General features: G+C 44.6%; 1 protein-coding gene across 1 annotated transcript in view; it reads left to right on the top strand.

Moving 5' to 3' along the window:
• The window catches only part of brat (tripartite motif-containing protein brain tumor), a 72,372-nt gene that overhangs the window by 25,780 nt on the left and 27,355 nt on the right, over positions 1 to 19,237 (top strand). The window contains exon 4 of the mRNA XM_086976619.1: positions 1,890 to 2,429. Coding sequence (XP_086832745.1) covers positions 2,355 to 2,429 — 75 coding nt within the window. The 5' untranslated portion in view covers positions 1,890 to 2,354. The remainder of the gene's footprint in view (positions 1 to 1,889; positions 2,430 to 19,237) is intronic.

Genomic DNA, 19,237 nt, shown 5'->3' with positions numbered 1-19,237 from the left:
AACATACTAAAGTTCCGTAAATTTTCTCTCAAACACGTCTAGTAAATAGTAAGCTAATGACTAAAATCTAAATTGTGAGGCGACCGTTTTTGCTCGAGAACGTCCTCTCCGATTTAGCCAGCCTAACTTGCAATGATTTGGTTCGGCGGGTGGACATGCGGCCTACTATTCAACATGTGCAAATGTGATAACATGTTGTACTCTTTACAGGACTCAAAGCATAGGATGTGGATTCGAATTGAACACTTGATATTACATGTTATTAATCGTAGTCACGGCGGCGGTTTATTTTTGCATTAACGGTGAACATTTTTTCGTTAAATTGATACTACACTACTAGAAGAATCGAAAACGGCTTACCGCTCCGTGGAGAACCCAATAGCAATTAACACCGAAAGCTCCCCTAATGGTAAAAAACGTACCTGAGATCCACGTGTATAAAACGATTCGTTGTGCCTATTCTCAATTTACTTAGCACCCAAGACGATTACTAAAATATGAAACTAGTTTTTTGCATTTTTTTCAGTAAGCTGCGCAGCTTTTACAGCTGATATCCTGTCGTATTCTTTCTGCTATGGCATGCAGAAACCTACCTATGCCTTCCGCACAACCACAATTTCAAACGAAAGCCATCGTTGTTCAGCCAGAGAAATCAAGCAAATGTACAGTTTCGATATGGATTCGTCCAGGATTAGAAGAGCACTAGCTAAACCTCACTAATATAGTAAAGACAAATTTCCTGCCTTAACCAGAGTTTGTGCTTCTTTTTAAGGAATAATAAACATCTTTTCATAGTAAGTTTTTTTTCGTGCCGCTGCAACTACCATATGTACTAGGTCTATAGTTGGTAAGAAACGTGCCAGACGTTAATCTGATATTTCAAGGTAACTGCTATTTTATAACGGTGCGACATTTGGCGCCATTTCGGCCGTATGCGAAATGCGCTTGTGCTTCTTGAAATCTCAGACAGTTCACTCGCATACAGTGATTTAGGCTTTTGGCAGGCGAGCCTTAGTAAGCCTTGGAAAATCAGGTAATATGAGTGCTTTACGAATACAAGCTCCGCCTTGAAACTATAACGGTGGAGGCAGTTGACCGTATGAACCTTGTATTTGATGAACGTTCTATTGCTAAAAACACCGTGAACCATTGTTTAAGAAAAAAAACTCTGAACCAGAAAATTAGTCCTGTGGAAGACCGCCTGCAGAGACGAAAAGCTAAAAGTTAGACACTCTGATAAAAGCCGGTCCGTTTTAAAGTGCACGAATGTTAGTAATTAGGTTCAGTATATGTAAATGGAGCACCTGCACACGATTATCGTGATCCATAATTATATTTTGGTGAGAATCTTTCAAAAGATATGTATTGCACAAAGGTCCATGAAAGAGTTTACCCGTTTCCCGGATATGACACGGATTGAAAGTTACCTTGAAAGGTCTACGCCAGAGAATGAACAACTGAGGGACATAAGAGCCGCGATTGAGCAAGAATGTGCCACTACATTTAATGAAATGTTGCTGGGGTTTGAATAACGTTATCAGCAGAGTATTAATCAGAATTGCAACGCATCTGAAGTAGAGGCAGAAATATACAATGTATTATATGCAAATAAAAATTGAAGTAATATGCATTCTTAGGACATCCTTTTATATGTTGTGCTGTGAGGGGCAAAAATTCACACATACATATATTTTTTTTATTTACAGATTATGAAATGGTCGCGTTAATCGTAGGCGTGGGCCAAAATTCAATTTACATCTGCGATTTATTAGTCGAGTAACGTATCCCACTTTCGGTATAATCTTTTAGATCTGGGTATGGTTTACAATGTTGCGTTTAGATAGCTAACTTGTAAGTTCTAATAAGAATACTTTTCGTGTGCATTGCAGGAGAGTTGAATTTTAAGCAGTAAAAATCGACGAAAGGAACGCATCCTGTTGAACTTTGACCAGCGTTCATCTCAATAACCAATAAAAAATCATCGTATAGGCTGGAACTCAATTTATAAACTAGCCTAGAAGATTTTGCTGGTCAGGATCCGCTTAAGACTGCGCACTGTCCATCAGATAAACGGTGCAAAGAAGATCGCAAATAGTCAACTTTCAGTAACGTAGTTTCAATCTGCTGATAATCGAGTCCCGCTGAAACTGGACTAGACGTGATACCGAAAAAATTTGAAGAGCAACCACAAAAGAAGACGCGGTGACGCTTGATAAGTGCACTGCCACTCGACGTATCAACATACTTATCCATATATTGTCATCCGCTCGTCCTGGAATATTACCTTTCCGAATCGCCGAGTTGTCGGCCTCGCCTTACGGACAAGCCACTGCCGCCGTACAAAGGAAGACAAGATGCCAGAACTACAAAGCATCGAGGCATCCCTTTTGGAGACGCTTTCGTTTAACAACTCTCCCAGCCCCACTGATGTAAGTACTTCTATTCTTCAGTGGTTGTTTGTATTATGTTTCTTAGGCGAGAAAAATGTGTACATACGAAGCATCCGTTTCAAATCGAAAGAATTTAATAACCTGTGAGCTAAGTGCGGGGAACACGCTCTGCATACCAGAAAAATGAATGAATAAGAGAGAACGCTTACAAATTTTTATGAACCTTTGACAGCAAATAGTCGGAGCTGATCCGCAATAGTCGCAAACTTCGCAAAAGGGCGATGAGAAAATAGGATCTTTCGGGAGCGTCTTTATGCTGTGCTTCCTGCTGATATTTTCTGATTAGTTTGTTGGTAGAGTCTTTGTCCAGAAATATCGGCCAAATATGTTCAGGTGAGCAGGTAAAAAAAATATGGTCTCATATCCTTTGGCGATGTATCGACTCTTGCCCCTAGAAAATGTGTGTTATCCCATAAGTTACGTGAACTGTTTAAACGTCTTTTAAAGCATGCCTATTTTAACATAATGATACGCACTGACGTTTTTCTAAAAAATCAAACGGATATTTGTCGCATGTTGAACCCTTCCTACAGAGGGAGGCAATAGGCAATTGTGATGGGTGATCAAGTCTATCGAACTAAAAATGGTATCATTTAGCGGAACCGCTGGTATAAGCTGGTGTTCTGGTGTAAGTAGATTCTTCTATGAATTCATCTCATTTCATTATTCGTTTACCGTCGAAGCAGAGTTTAGGCTGTTATGAAACTGATAAGTCGAAGACCTTAAGTGAAAGAAAAGGTGACAATGAGAAAGCAATGTGATGACAACGGCCATCTGTAACGCAAAAACTTTTGCGGGAGCACGTCGATGGCGGCCATCGAAAGACTGTATAAATAAAAGCAGATAACGCCCTAGATTTACCGTAAGCTCTTAGTGGCTTTGTTTGAACCCCTTTATCCGGGTTAGCCGCTGCAGCGAACCTCAAAGCTCTGATTAGCACACTCCTATCAGTGCTTGGTTACGTCTGCTTGCCAGCACTTTCCAGAGTATAACGGTGCATACATGCTGGTCTGAATTCTGGGCTTTATATTTAGGATACAAAAATGATTGCTTCCTATGTAAAGTGTACGATAGGTCAACTTCTGTTCGCCGGATGCGCTGTTGAGCCTCAAGAAGACAGACTTTCTTCTGATTTCAAGGTTCGAAAATACCGATCGTATGTAGTTCGCGTAAAGCCGATTTCGTTAAAGGTGTTGGCAAGCAAGACGACTATTAACGCTACAACTTGACGCTGATGACGACTACCACTAACGCGTATGCCGATTGTTATTATTGGGCGGCAGCGAGTCAAGTCCATACTGCTTATCACTGAGACTACAATAACATCAAACTGAAGTATTTTGATAGTAATAAACCGGCGGCAGGTTCGGACGTGAGTTCTTTTGCTATACAACAATTGTCGTTCGCCAACTTTTATTCATAATCAAATTGAAATGAAAGTTCTAGCAAATCAGCTACCAAATAAGTGAATAAGTTGTAAGTTATTGAACTCTGTTGCTAAGAAGGTGCGTGCTTTGTCTGTTACGCTGGAATTCGTGAGATGTCAGCGAAATAAACAGAAGTCACATTTCTGAATTACGCACGCCATGCTATTCTTTCTTTCTATTTCCCTAAAAATGGCACTGCTAGTCATAGCTGTCATGGTAATGGTGGCGTAGTATTTCTGTAACGACGCGAAGGAGCAAAAAAGTCAACGAACGACCAAACTATCCATTCTACCAGCCGACCAAACAACAGCAATCGCTGCAATAACAACAGCGATAGAGAACTATACACACGTGCATAGGTACTCACACAGACCGAGATGCGCACGCACGCACGCACGCACGCACGCACGCACGCACACACACACACACACACACACACACACACACACACGCACACACACACACACACACACACACACACACACACCCGAACACACACACAGACACAATACCACACAGACAAACACACACACACACACAGACACAGAAACACACACACACAGACTCAGACACTAACACACACATACACATACATATACACAGAGACACACACACGCGCACGCGCGCACACACACACACACACTTACACATACAGAACACAGCGTCGCCACTGCCACCGCCGCCGCAGTTGGCGCGGGTCGTCGCCTGTGCAATTGTGACGATAATGACGGCCCCGACGACTCGCGGGGTTGATATAGTAGTAGCGTGCTGCAGCTCCAAAGGTAGCTTCGATTCCTACGGCTGCTTCTGCTTCTGCTGTTGTCGTCGTCGTTGTTGTTGATGGCGATGGCATTGTCCGCGGTGCCGGCCCGTCCCTCTCTGACTGTTATCCTTGTTATGAGAAGCGACTGACTGCCGCGCGCCGCCATCAACGCAGCGACAAGCAAACCGACTGCGGTAATCATCGCAATAGTCTTTGCTTGCAGTGGCAGAAATGGACAGAGAAGGGTCTCAAGCTAACGTGGCGTGCAAGTCGCTGAACTCTTTCTTTCTAGTTCAATGTCGGGGCTGAGAGTGCAGGTCGAGTGCCGTCGTCGAAAAGGAGTTGTCTAGGGGTCAGGTATATTATGATAATGAAAGGGTGATGACGTCGATAAGCTGCTACATAGTGTGCTTTCATTAGATCTTCTTGAGGATTATGGGTTACGTCAAGCTCCTGCAGGCAAAGATATGGTCACTGCAAAGAACAACACGTAAGCTTTTTCAAATATCGTTTCCAAATTAATTAAGGTGACCTATTCACGTTAAGCCCCCTTTTAGAAGTGGACTAGTTTTCAACCGACGTCCTGCCTCTGCAGCTGAAATAAAGGTTAACTACGGCATATTCGATGAGACTACAAGGTCGAACCTTAGTACAATCTAACCTAATTTTTTTCTTGTTCAAAGGACGCACGTACTAGCACATACGTTGTGTAATAATAATTATTAACAGCGTCACTGTGTTCGCAGCTATGAATTGGAATCAGATTATGCATTGCATATGACACGCTCAAATACATGGAAGACAAAACGAAAAAAAAGAAAAAAAAAATAGCGCCTGGTTTGAAATATCAAAATCTGCCCTGATGATAAGATGGATCGGTAACTTTTAAACAATATGAATAGTCCATTTATCATCCTCTACGTTATCCGAACATTCTTCCTGTGATGAATGGTTGAATCGATCACAGATGGCGATCTCAAATGTCTTTGGATCTGATTGTGCATCCGCTTCTTAAACTATTTGCCTATCGACGGATTTGTTAGTCCGGTTTAAGCTAGATGGTCGATCGTACATTCGAAAAACCAGCATTTGTTTTTGGCGTTTCTGACATCACCGGGAGAGTAACTGAATCCCGGTCTGTATTCTAGCGTAGTGTAACCGTGCGTGAATATTTATTCTGAACTTTCTTAACTGGCGTAAGTGTGTTCCTTTACGTGCGGCCGTTAAATCTCCCAAATATGAGTAAGTCCGAGTAGACCATTTTACGAACCATAAGGACTATGAAACAGCGAGGCAAGACATCACGCGGTGAAGTAGCTAGATCTAACTGCATTCGCAGTGTGAATTACAGGATCAACAAAAGCGGTCATAACTGCTACGGTAAGATCGTGCTCGAATTCCGTAATTGGCATTGATGAAACAGATGCATTGCTTGTAAGAAATAGAACTATATACTGCACCTTGCTTGTGGCCCATTACTTTAATGTCTAATTTAAGCGTGTATCTATCTGTTTCAGTGAATGCAATTGTTGTCTGTTGCATGCACAGATAGGCATACGTAACTTATTTAATTTATCGACACTGGCCTTGTGTTAGACGTCGCGAGCTCACCGGCTAGAATACGGTCCGTAGAAATTAAGGTGAAATTCCACTTCAGCTTCGTTCGAGGTTTCTATTCTATTCTTTGACTTCATGGCTAAGAATTGATGTGGTAGGTCGGCTGTTGTATTGATTGGTGCTTCTTACTCATTTCTGCTTTATAAACCGTAATAATGTTGATGGTATGCACGACGCTGATGAGGATAAACAGTAAGTGAAATAATGACGATGAAGACGCTTACGGCGCTGCTGCTGCTGCCAATGATGGCGGCGACGACGACGACGACGGCGGCGGCGACAATAATGATGTTAGTATTGATTATTGTTCCCATTCGTCAGGTTTGCTCCTGTCCAACCAGCAACAAGGGTTATGCTGATGCTGCCTCTGCTACTTCTGTAGATGATGGACCAACAGCGTCTCGGCGTAGTTACTATAGGTCTTTGTCGTCGTTGTTGTGATGTTGGACGCAGGGATGAGCGACCGGCCGATGACGCGTATGTCCGTCCGTCTATTGGCAGATGCCGCTGCCTGTTGTCAGCTAGCTAGCGTCAAGGAATAAATCAACGGGCAAACATAAGCAGCGATGTAATGGCTACAGCGATATCGGTTGTCTACTGCTTGCATAGATGGATTGTCTCACTGCTTGAGCATCCGACCGCCTACAAGGTATATAATAGAAGAGACCGACGGAAGAAGGAGCGTCCTAGTCGAGTGCTACTGCTACTGCTGCTTAAAATCTCAGAGAGAACAAAATCATCAAAATGCATTTCGAGGGACTGTGATGTCGGCGTTACTGCCATTGCGGCAGCAAGCCTAGTAGCTTTCTTTTGTTCGACATATGTTTGTCATCCGTTGCCAGCGTTGCCACTACTGGAGTATTCGCTTCGGGTTGTACGTTCAGCATTACCTCACTGCCATTAGGTACTGCCTCTGACAGTTGTTTCCGCGAACACGAGCATGGCGTCTGCTCTCGGCGTCTAACAAACGTACAGCTCACGCAAACGTTTCTGATAATCGCAGACGGATTATTGAGCCTTCATCGTTTCATTACTATTACTTTTGTTTTTGTTGTTGTTAAGTTCCGGAGTACCAGAATTATTCCAACTGCTTGGTGTTCCGCGCCGTGCTTCGACGAGCTAATCGAACCCATGTGAGCTAGAATCGTTAACGTCGTCTGCTAACACATATACTGACTGGGAATAAGTTACTGAAGAATTAGGAAAGATCGTCTGGATAAAAAAAAAAACTAATAAAGCTTACAGTGTGAGTGCTGGCGCCTTCGAGCGTTAAGAAAACTCCTTACGCTTGTGCCCACGTCTAAATACGCCTAGAGACGGATAGCTATATTCAATGCGATGCAACCAATTACGCATCCTACAATACAGGTGGATCGGCCCAAACAGGGAATTTCGTTTATAATTAACACGAAATTTTGTATATATACTAAAGTCGCCAGTCCTGATGGTTACGTCTATTCAGCATAACTTTTGTATACCTTAATGACAGCTTCAAATAGACATTTTAATCACTTGCTAGTAATTTTCAAAGTAATATTTCTCGAAGTCGTAAATAATGTTCTAAGTATAACCAGACGCACACGATTGGTAATTGAAGACTCGTTAATGTATCGGCCAAGTATGCTTTGTGAAGAATTCTAGCGAAATTAATTTCTCGACTGGTAGTGGGCCCTAATCTTGAGAAACTAAGGGCTCAAAGCAGTAACAAAGTCTAATAAAACAAATCTATCTGGATCAACAGATTATCGGTAGATGCTCTTCTCTGTTAACTAGCTTCTTCGTTCTGGATCAAAGCTCCAGCATTATCAGAAATTGCTTTTTTGATCAATTTTTGAGCCCCGTAAATCTGAACCCTGAAAATTGAAGATTTACTGTTTTGCTTTATGGAAGATTTCGTTGGATTCTTCGTCATACGGAAAGTCACACATAAACCAGCAGTAGTGAAGACCGTTGATTCCTAGCCAGAAGGGGTTCGTCTAGTGTGGAGATCTTCGACAATAGCTAACCTTCACTTATATTACAAAGACAAACCTTGATGAGTCTTGGAAAAAGTCTTAATTCTGGTTTAATTCTAAAAAGGACTAACCTCTTGCTATGGCCAAGAGGTCGACAAAAGTTATTTTAATTCTTTTTTAGTCAGGGAACCCAGTATATCTATACATAAAACTAGTGGAGAAATCAAGCTTAAGTTAACTATCAACAGCATTAGTACTCATGTGTTTGTTCTTGGAAAGCCACTGTAGAACCTTACCAGCAATCCGTGAAGACGTTCGAAAAGCCGACCTTAAACGAAATCACAGTAAGTAAATGATGCAAACCTTTCAAAAATGGAGATTAGGGTGTTAAAGACCAGCGAGAAGCTGATCAAACGTCAGGATCCAAAGGATCAATCAAAGGGGCCAAAAAATCGTAACTCAAATTCTAAAAAAATTAAGCAAAAAATAGGATTGCTGCAAATCGACTTCAGGCTATAAAAATCTGTCTCGAGCACACGGTCACCATAGACGAGGTGTGGCTCGATCTCGCCGGAGTAAGACCGGGCGAAGGAATGGCGTCGCTACAAATTTGACCAATTGAGTTCGGTGGCAATGTCATGTAGGTTTGGATGTAACGTGATAGTACTATATGCAATGAACATCGGGGAGATGTGCTTATATAAAGTACTTGTCGAAAGTGCTATCACGGTTTGCTATCATAGATTCTTCAAAAGACTTATAAGCCATTAGCACGGCAACTGAAAGCACGCAGCCTGATGCTTCGATGACAATGCCAGGTGTCATCGTCATACCTCAAGCGCTTCTTGGATTGTGTAAAAGAATATCCGGGGTTGGCTTCAACCTACTTGTCTCTTTATATAACTCCGTGTAATTACGAGGTTTTCCACCCCGCCTAAAAAGAACAACCGATTAGTAGGCATATCTTACTGTCAATTTACTTTAAGGAACCATAGATAGAAAAATTACATATAAGAAAACAAATGGTAGGTATATGGCTATCCAGAAACTGCTAGGATATATGTAAAAAAAAAAGGCGAGTATCTCTAATACATATTAGAAAAATCTTAATTATTAAATTTTTAAATCTGCCGAATCGCTTGTAACAGTCTAACAGTTATAAAAGAGGTAATTTGGTACGGAATCCTTTCAATCATTAATTGATAATCCCTCAAACTGGATGTAATCTAAAATGTGTGTCAGATGTAGGAGCCTAGTTAACAAATATGATGATTAGCAAAATTATTTTTGCATCATGAGTATTTGTCCGGATTTATCGTCCACATGTATGTATTCTATAACATTTGCCTAAGCTAGTTAGAACTCATCATGGCATTGTGTTTGTAACAGTGGTCGCCGTACGGTATCCCCGGCGAGGAAAAATGCAATCACGTAATTTTACCGGTAGCGTCACCATCTTCCGTTTCCGTGCTCCTCGATGTTAGTTTGCAAAAAGGATTTCATCGACGCAGTTAACCTCTCTATGGATGGAGCTAATAATGTGTTCGTATGTTACATCTCCGTAAAATCAATCATAATGGAACAGAGATAGACTGTCTACGGTCCGCTTTGTCAATAATAATACTACGAATACCATCGAGCCGAAACCTTAAACTACCACGAAGCTCGTTCTACCTTCGGAATTCGTTGAGTATAGAGCTATCGAGTGTTAATCGTTCTTCAGATATATGGCTGTTCAAAACTATTACATATAAAATGTAGATAATATTTACAAATAGCAGCGTTTAATGACCTTAAACGCTACTAAACTTTAGACCTTTTGCGGCAGGGAGATGGGCCACGACTAAACAAAAGTTACCTTTGAGTCTATTATATTTGTTCCGCTCATCGGTATTTGATTGGAATTCTCCCGCGGGTGTGCTAATGTGAACTGTAGAACTAGGTAAGATTTTATAGGTTCATTTGCGTCCTACAAGATTTGGGTTGGCCGAAGGTTTACCGCGGGTGCAGGCGTGGAGGGAAAAAGTCAGACCATGATGACTGAGCACACGGTAGAAAGGTATCGAAGTGAACGTCCGTTGCCGCCGTTGACAACAACTGGATACGATAAGGTTTAGCTTCATTGCTGTAACGTAATACCGAGGTCCCAAGAAAACGGACCCAGTGCACGCTAGCGTCTAGTCGCAGTTTTTATAGCACTACTGTTTTTAATGACATTTAAGAACATTACTGATCCAACTACATTAAAAAAAGATCGTAAATATCATACAATTTAACTTTATCCGGCTATACAAAATTCCAAGAAAATATTGTGAAAGATAGAGCGTTGTATCGTGTGATAGACGAAGCGCTAGCTATTTATATAACTTCTGGGTTAATAAGCAGATTTCTTTTAAGCGATTTCAATAAAAACGCAAACAATAAGGAAAAAAAGGCCGCTTAACTTCAGTGCATAGGGCAAAGGGATATGCATAACTAAGAATATATGCGTTTGTCTCTGCTACCTGTTGTTATCTGGCCTGCCCAGTGCGTCCGTCAAGACGCCCCTTTGGAGCTATTCATTCAGTTCTCGCTAGTCTTGCTGTTTGGGAATTTGCAACTATTCTTCTCTTTGGTATTTTGAGACACACATCATCACCCATGTGTGTAAAGCTGCATGCGCGAGTTAGCTTGCTAGAAAACCCAGTATCGAACGGTACGAAAAAAGTCAAGGGGAAAGAAGCTCGTATCTCAAGGGTGCTTTGACCGGTGGGGTGGCAGTTTCACCGAGTAACAGAGTGCGGAGCGTAGCAAAAGGACTTGGCAGCCTGGTATGAAATAGGTGTAGAGATGCCATAAGTGGGGGTATTTGTGCGAGGGGGAATGAGTCATACTCTCGTCGTTTGATGGCCGTATAAGCAGCCAGCCGGACGGCCTCTGGAAGGGCAGAGCAGAAACTATGGGAAATGTCGGACCGCTGAAGGGAGAGGAAAGGGGGTACCAAACGCAAAGTAGAGACGAGTAGAAAGAAGAGGGGCATACTTAGGAGAACTGCACCGTAGGCAGAGGCCAGGAGCTCGAGACGACGGGAGAAAACGGCGGGTGCTGCTCCAGCAAAAATACTTAAGGCCAACACTAGGAGAGATGAACCAGTAAAGGCCAAACCAATGAAAACGGCAAAAGCCAAAATAAGATGCAAAATGAGAAAATAGGACCTTATCCTTTATTTTGTTAATGCTATGGCTGCTGTACAGAAAACAGAGAACGAGCAGGTTGCCGTCTACTGAAAAGAGAACGCGATGTATACTTGAACCAGACAGCCCGGGTAACAGAGGCGAACGGAGTTGGAAGTTTTGGTGAAACGGAGACAACAGCTTAACGTAGAAGCTTGGGAATCGTAAGACCGGGAACTTTATCAAAAAAAAATGTCGACACCGATAGGGTTTTGGTGGTGCTAACGGGCAAGCCCTGGGTGGTATATGGAGGTGAGCAAAAATTTGTCCTTTTCTATTGCTTTGCGTTGCTCGAGAGCAAGGGACACTACGATGGGCGGCATATAAACGAAATTCAAACTGGTACAGCCTAGGCGAAACAGTAATCGTAGTATAATCCTCTCATAACGGAGGAGCACAACTGTTCTATCGCACTGGAAGGGTAAAAAAACGAATCAGTCTTAAGAACAAGCTGATGGTTAGCTTAGTATTCCAAGACGAATATAACTGGTCTGGTTCCGTGATCCAGCCACTGGGTACCTAGCGAGCAACAAAACATGATCACCTGATCAATAACTTGACTGAACACAGGCGACAATTGCGATTTGTGAGTTTACGCCGTTCGTTAAATAATTGAGTGAAAAGAGAACGATGGGGTTAGATCAGGAAGTGGAAAAAAGGGGCTTGAAGAAGCGACCCGCGAAAGCAACAACAGATGCAGAATCGTAGAAAAAGTATCATAGAGAAAGTTGTGAAATTTGGCTTAGAATCGCGCAGTTTAATACAGAAAGGACCATTGTTAATGGATCAGCGACCGTGTGCCGTCATTTCGTGAAATATGACATAACCATAGTGCTACCAAGGAACAGAATGCTAGGGCGCACTAACAGTTCCAATGCGTCACTAGGGCTGTATGCGCAGCTATGAGTTGTTGCAGCTGGCCTAAGCTGGCTGAGATGAACTGCAAGAGCCTGGGTTTTGAAGATTGCACTTTACGGCACTTTCCATTAACTAAGAGGCGTGACGGACGAAGCAGTCCGTCTCCCTGTACGTAGTCTGGCCAGCTGGAGCTCTTCCCGCGTTCCGTTCACCAGTTTCTTATTGTGCATCCCTCCCATGTGGACCACAGCGTGGTTGCGGGCGTGTTGCTCCTTATCCCGCAAACGTGGTAGGGTGGACGGGGAATCCACTTAGCCTTCATCCAAGCGTCTTCGCTCTTGGATCAGTAGGCGGTCAAAGTGACGCTTTGTTTAATAGACGCCTCATTCCTTAGTGTTCAAAGGAAGCGAATTCGAAGCACGGTGGTGACTCACCGAGGGTATTGTAGCCACATCAGAAGCATACCTGTGCCCCGATGCCACGTCCCCCCTAGCCCTATTCAGAAAAAAAGGACAAGGGGTTTCGTAAGAGAGCATGAGGGGGTATAGCAATAGGACAAACCTTGGGGGCTACCGATGACTCAGCGGCGCTTGCTGCCTTGACATGTATTTTCCCGACGACGATGAGGGACTGGCAGACTAGTGTTGGCAACAGCAGCAACAGTAGCCCCTACAAGGGTGTGCGTTGATACTGCTGCTTCTGCTTTTCGTACCAGGAAAGGGACTGTACAGCACCGATCGGCAGATAGAGTCGAAGAGTATCCCAGGACGAGACACATTTATTCGCCAGTACATAGTGGAATCGAGCATTCTAGACCGGTCGACGGTTGTGACTTCCGCTACTATGTGCTCTTGCTTGGATCTTTCCAACTGCTTTCCTCGTCGCTTGAGGTGGGGTGGCAGCAGGCAGGCAGTGAACTAGCCGATCTCCCGCTACTGCTGCTGCTGCTGCCGCCGCCGCCGTCACCGCCTAGAGTGTGTCATTTACTCTCACGCACACAAACACACGTTGATTCGCACGCGAGCGCCAATACATACAAGCACAGCGAAAAAACCCAGAAAGCAGGCAAGCAAGCACTCGCGAGTGTATGAGCGGCTGTGCATGTAGGTGTGTGTCCTCTCTCTTTGCCAGGGGCTGGCTACCCCTGTCGTCCTCTGCTCCAGTCGGCTGACAACTCCACCACTAGTAGCAGTCGTTCGTTCCATGTGCCTGGCTGACTGCCTGCTCGCATACAAGCAAGCAAGTCAGCTAGCGGCCATCGAGGAAAGAGAGAGTGCGACAGCAACGACTGTGCCGAACCAGCAGCGTGTATCGCCAAGAACCGTCGGATGGTGGATGATGGTACTACTGCGCCTTCCTTTCCTGCGGCCTGCTTGGTTCTCTGCCTTTGCTGTCCGTCTGCCTGGCTGGTTCTGTCGGCCTGCCGGTGCCGCTGATGAGACGAAGGAGTCTTCGAGTGAGTTGGGTCGGAGGTGGGTTAGTTGTTGGCTGACTGCCGCTACCTCCCTGCCCAGCGGCTGGCTGGCTGGCTGGCTGGATGGCCGCTACGCTGAATAGCTGCCGCTGCCGCTAGCTTACTCGTTGTTGGGTCGTCTGTTCGTTCCTGCGTTTGTAGCTATCACCAGCAGCGCTACTACTGCTGCTTCTACTCGTATGGCAGCATAGCTCGCTGGCTCTCACAGATCAGACGCGACGAGCCACGACCGCGGGAGGTACTCCACAACGGCAACAACACGAACTACGATACGACAACGCCATCACTATCTAACAACGTTCAGAAGTAGCAGAACCAGCAGCGTCAACAACCGCCGATCGTCACCACCAACAAACGGACAAACAACGAATAGTCAAAGCAAGTAGGTAAGCAATAACGACAGCAACGACGATTAACATCGGTGGCATCGTACTCGGGCAGTTGTCACTTCTATCATGACGAGTACCACTGCGTCAGTCGGCCATTGTCGCGAAACGTATCGACCGTAGTTCAACTAGTAGCCCTCTTGCATTATACGAATAGTTCGACCGATCGATGAAAAAGTCTTAGCAAAAAACGCACCAACAAATTCGAGACGAAGAACCATAACGAAATGAATTAGAAACCACGGTCACCATTAGTAACGAGCACCTCGCAAACAACGTTGATTCGTTTTCTCGGCCGACCATTTTCGACGCCGCCGGCCATGCCGTCGTGCCAGTCAATGTGCCGCCAATTAATAGTGACATGTTCCTGCTTGAATCCGCTTAGGAAACATCTTTGAAGGCGTCTGGAAATTTGCCGAGTCCAGTTGAAGGGTGGCGCACTTTTGTCGCTAGAAAAAGAGAAGAGGGCACGTTCTCTCGCTTGGTTTTATCGCTGTTTATCTTCTTGTGCGTGTGCTTATGTGAAGTGGTGTGCTCAGATATCGTGTGTGGCGTAAGGCTCTTGTCACGTCCTCTATTGCCGCGTGCTGCCTTCATGCCGTCGCGTGTCGGGTGACCTTGCTCCCTCGGAGTAGCGTAGAAACAACCAGCTAGTGAATGAAAGCCCGATCATTTCGTTTTGTTGCGTGAACAGACACGATCCCGTCTAGTCTGGCTGCCGCAGGCGAACGATAGTGTTGATGTGGTATACCAGACAGGCACACCGAGCATATCATCACCGTCATCATCATTATTATCATAAAAACAATAACTGACAGTACAATAACATCGACTCTAATGGCTACATATTGCATTACAAGAGTGATAGCAATTCTAGTGGTTGAATCTACGTTAAGTTTGAGAGGTCTGAAATAAGGCAAGGAGAAAGAAAAGGGAAAGCTGACCCGTTCTGCTTCTCTCGCCCTAAACTTTGGTTGTGATCCAAGCTCGCAATTGACCGGAGTCGTATACAACATTAAATAACTACGGAAAAAAATATATATATATTTATGTATATATATGTAAGATGTTCTGAAAAGCTCTCGCTTACTCTGGCGGTGCCAAATGATGCGCAAGAACAAATTCAAGTGTATCAAGCTAGCAATAATCAGTTATGTCCTGATGCCCTATTGCCATGCAAAAGCAAAAAGCGAAGACTGAGAACGAAGGTCAAGTGAACTGAATGAGTGAGCGAGTTGTAGTCAAATAAATTTTCCGTCGTTTACTATTGTAACTGCAAGGACAAAGTGCATATTTTCAACGGTGAACAGGGCGGGAAGTTCGTCATGGACGTTGTGATGATGAGCCATCTTGACACGGATTTAATGGTAAGAAGAGCTTTGAGGAATTAAGCTAACGCTATGGAGTGCGTTATGTTGTGTACACTATGAATAGGACGAGTGGAGTTTGATGTGATTTCGGGGACTCTTCGAGTCCATTTCATTGATGACGATTATCAGGATACCATCCGTTGCTGTATCTATGAAGGTAAAAAATGGATTTATCATACATTGGCCGCCGAATATTAGATCGGCCATCTGTAGTGGTTAGTTCGCAAACGTCTTCAAAGTCATTCCCATGTTCGCTTATCGGTTGACTGCGAGCGTATGCTTTTCATGCGCTACCCTACTTCTCAGTCAAGCGACCGTATGTATCTAGTCTCCTCGCTCCCTCCGTGTAGCCCTGACGGCTCACTCTTGATTCTGTCGGTGCTGTGGCTCGTAAGGCCGTTGTTCCGACTGTTGTTTGGGTGCCTCCCATCAGACTCCCAGAAGAAGACATCTGGTCCCTAGCACAGCCGTTTTAGAGGCGATAGCCAGCTCTGCTTAAAATACCAGTCATTATGGCTAAATCGCTGTTTTTCAGCTTTGCAAATAAAAGTGAAACTAAAGCCGACAAATTTGGAACACAAAACGTCTAACGTAGTCCGAAACTTCGGAGATAAAATTAGATTGAGTTGACATGGCGATTAGTCTATCTATGAATAGCTGATACCGTGCTGTAGAACGTCCGCTATGTTCAGCCGCGCTTGTTTACGTCGCTCTCATCCGTTGGAATCTACTGTAGATGTAGACGTGTCAACCTTTTAATTAGTTTATTCGAGTGGAAAATGCCAAACATACAGAAAGAAAGAATATATCAAGAAAGCTAACGATAATTACTAACAGTCTTAGGCCTGCGTCCCATACAAGTAAACATGACCGTAGCGTCGAGACTGCGTGGAAAATTTTCTTAAGTGTCAGAACCGTGACAACTATTTGACAGAGTAGTTCATTCACATATAGAGTGAGCCACGTTACTCAACGGTAGTTCATCAGTAACGGTATTCTGTCTACCATACCCCCCTCCCCTCTACAGAGCCTTGCCATCAAGCGTGGGGTTTGGCCATGGTTTCAGGGTCAGCTGTGTTTCTTCCACGCTGCTGGCAGCGGCAGCGGCAGCCGAGGCAACTGTAGCGCCATTGGCAACGATCGCTTTAGTGTAGGATACAACTAGTATTACCCACTCTCCTCGTCTCCTCCACCCCATTTATATGTTACTCTTGTTCAAAGTTGATGGTTGCGGTGCTGGCCTCCGCAGTAATGGTGCGATAGGATGAGATGAGACGAAGGATCTGGCGCGTTTGTGGATTGCGCATGCGCGAAACTAGGGACGCTACCCCCACTTGAGTCCCCGTTCCGCTCCCTCTGGTCGACCACCCCACCCAACGTCCGACACAGTAGCCCGCTGCCACTGGCTAAGTATCAGCAGGCGGGCGGGCGGCAGACTCCCGCTCCCTGAGGGCAGGCGCGAGGGGGACTCCTTCGTTTGTTCACTCGACGCTATCCTAGGTTTTCGTAGTAGTGCTCTGCGTACCTGCGCTAGCGTGGCTTCGTTGGGGTGGGCCACATTAGCGTTCTTTTGCTACCGGTGGCAGCGGCAGCTTTAGCAGTCTGACAGTACACTTGGTATAACACAGTACATGTATCCCCTTTGGCTTACTGGTTGTCTGTTCCGTCGGGTTGGTCTGTCTGTAGTTTCTAAAGAAGTGAGGTTTCGTTTTGCAGTCTTAATGCACCTTTTTAGGAGTGTAGCAGTCGCAGGGTCGCTACTTGACTATGACAATGACGACGCGTTAAAGTTCAGGTCAATATTGTGTTGTACGTAGGTACTTATAGTTTTGTGCTAGTCGTCTTAACTTGACAGTGCAGTGATTGAAGTGACAGTCTGCGAGTGTGAGTGTTATTATTATCGTCGTCGTCGTCGTCGTCGTCGTCGTCGTTGTTGTCACTGCGGAGGAGATGGTTGCTGGCGTTTTCATGGCGAATAGGGCATCTCATTTCTGTTTATAGGGTACGCAGTAAACAAGGAGTTGCCGTCTATCTCACGAGCAGCATACGCCTGTTGGGGTGTCGCCCAGTGCTTACATCCCGTGCTAGAAGAATGTTATTGGAGTTTGGCGATGTAAGTAGTAATTGTAATAGCAACACCATGAATAGCATGATCAGCGCTTTCGTGTGGATAGACGAGTCCGTATAGTACGTTCAGCCGCCGTTGGGTCTTTACGCGATACCTTTATCGTGTACGTTGAGGTCAGATTGTCGGCTGTGCTTTTGTCGGCCTGGGTGTGTTTACGCTTTAGCGGATACGTTGCACTTCATTTTACGTGCTGTCAGAAAATAGGTTTTAAGTACAAATTGTAATTAAAACGGTGTGCAAATTGGCAAGAAATAAGCTGCGTTGGTCCGTTGTCGAACAGTTAGTGTATCGATGTTTCTCATTAAGTGCGAAAAAAGGCAAAGTTGCGTAACTTATATTTTTCCCAGTTTGTACATACTTTTACCGTGTGAAGTCGCAGTCCCAGATTGGCAAGGCACCGTTTTCTATAGCACGTTTGAAAATCATGTTATCGCAAACGCGACTGTAACTACAACTATACAATCGTGCGTGCAGTGGAATTGCCTACATCATATCAACGAGTAATGGGTAAAAGCATGGAGAACCCAACTGCGTGGAAAGTGAATAAGGTTATATAAGCAATGGATTCACGCTTTTCACGTTCTGTCGATTCGATTGAAAATACTCATGCACGCGACCTTATTAGGCGTGCCGTAACATACTAGGTGTGGTGAAATCGCTTATGCAGGTATACGTATTTTCAGCAATATTTATTACTTTTGTACATGTATCTGTATATATATATATGACTTTTTTGTTTTTGGACTCAAAATGTGTGAGGGATATCGCGAACAACGTCCCGTTATACTCAATTATAACGGTTGACAGTAAAACTATTATTTGATCTATGCAAGGGCGGGGATTGCTGGTGCAAATTCCGCTAACGAAACGCATTATACAACAGGTGCGACCGAGGAAAGAGAGCATGTTTTTTCGGTGCTGCCCAACATTACGTGCATTTCAAAAAGCCGATTTGAGAGTGTTGGCCTATCAGAATGCTCCGGAGATCTTGAAAAGTGGCCTAAGGCTTGTCCGTTTGGAAAAAGTTATTCTCTTCTTTGCTGGATTGGCTTTGGGAAGTTAGAGGCAAATGTTGACTCTTTGAAGCGTCCGTCTAAGGCTAGCAGCTAAGGCTGCTTGAGGTAGGCGAATCTTTTCGTCTAGCTTTCGTCCTACTATAAGAAGGGCAATGCCCTCTGAGTAGCAGAGAGAGGATCAGGGGTGGAGAGTGAGAGAGAGTGAAGGGGAAGAAGGAAAAGGGAAGGGGAAGAGTCGGGAGGAGACCGGGATAACTAGGGGGGGATGAGGGATGCGGATGAGGAGGAGAGCGAAGCGGGCTTACTAGAAAGAGAAACTTCTGAGATAGGAACTCTGGAAGGGAGGCAATGGATGGCGAGGTGAACGACCCCGCGGCTACACGCCCGCTATTTCTTCCTAGACTGCTACTGCGGGTATTGGAACAGCCGGCTGATGCCTTTCTGTCTTCTCTAGTTGGAAGGCAGCGACAGAAGGGCCAAAATTGGGACGAACGATAGTCGGCCGTCCGACTGGCCAGTTGGCTGGCTGGATGATTGGGGTAACGTTCGTTCGGAGGGGTGAATGGCAGAGGGGGATAAAT

This window comes from Varroa destructor, unplaced genomic scaffold (assembly GCF_002443255.2).
Source record: "Varroa destructor unplaced genomic scaffold, Vdes_3.0 BEIS01000001.1, whole genome shotgun sequence".
Classification (NCBI taxonomy): Eukaryota; Metazoa; Arthropoda; class Arachnida; order Mesostigmata; family Varroidae; genus Varroa; species Varroa destructor.
Note: the sequence above shows the minus strand (reverse complement) of the source record. Positions and strands in the feature narration are given on the sequence as shown.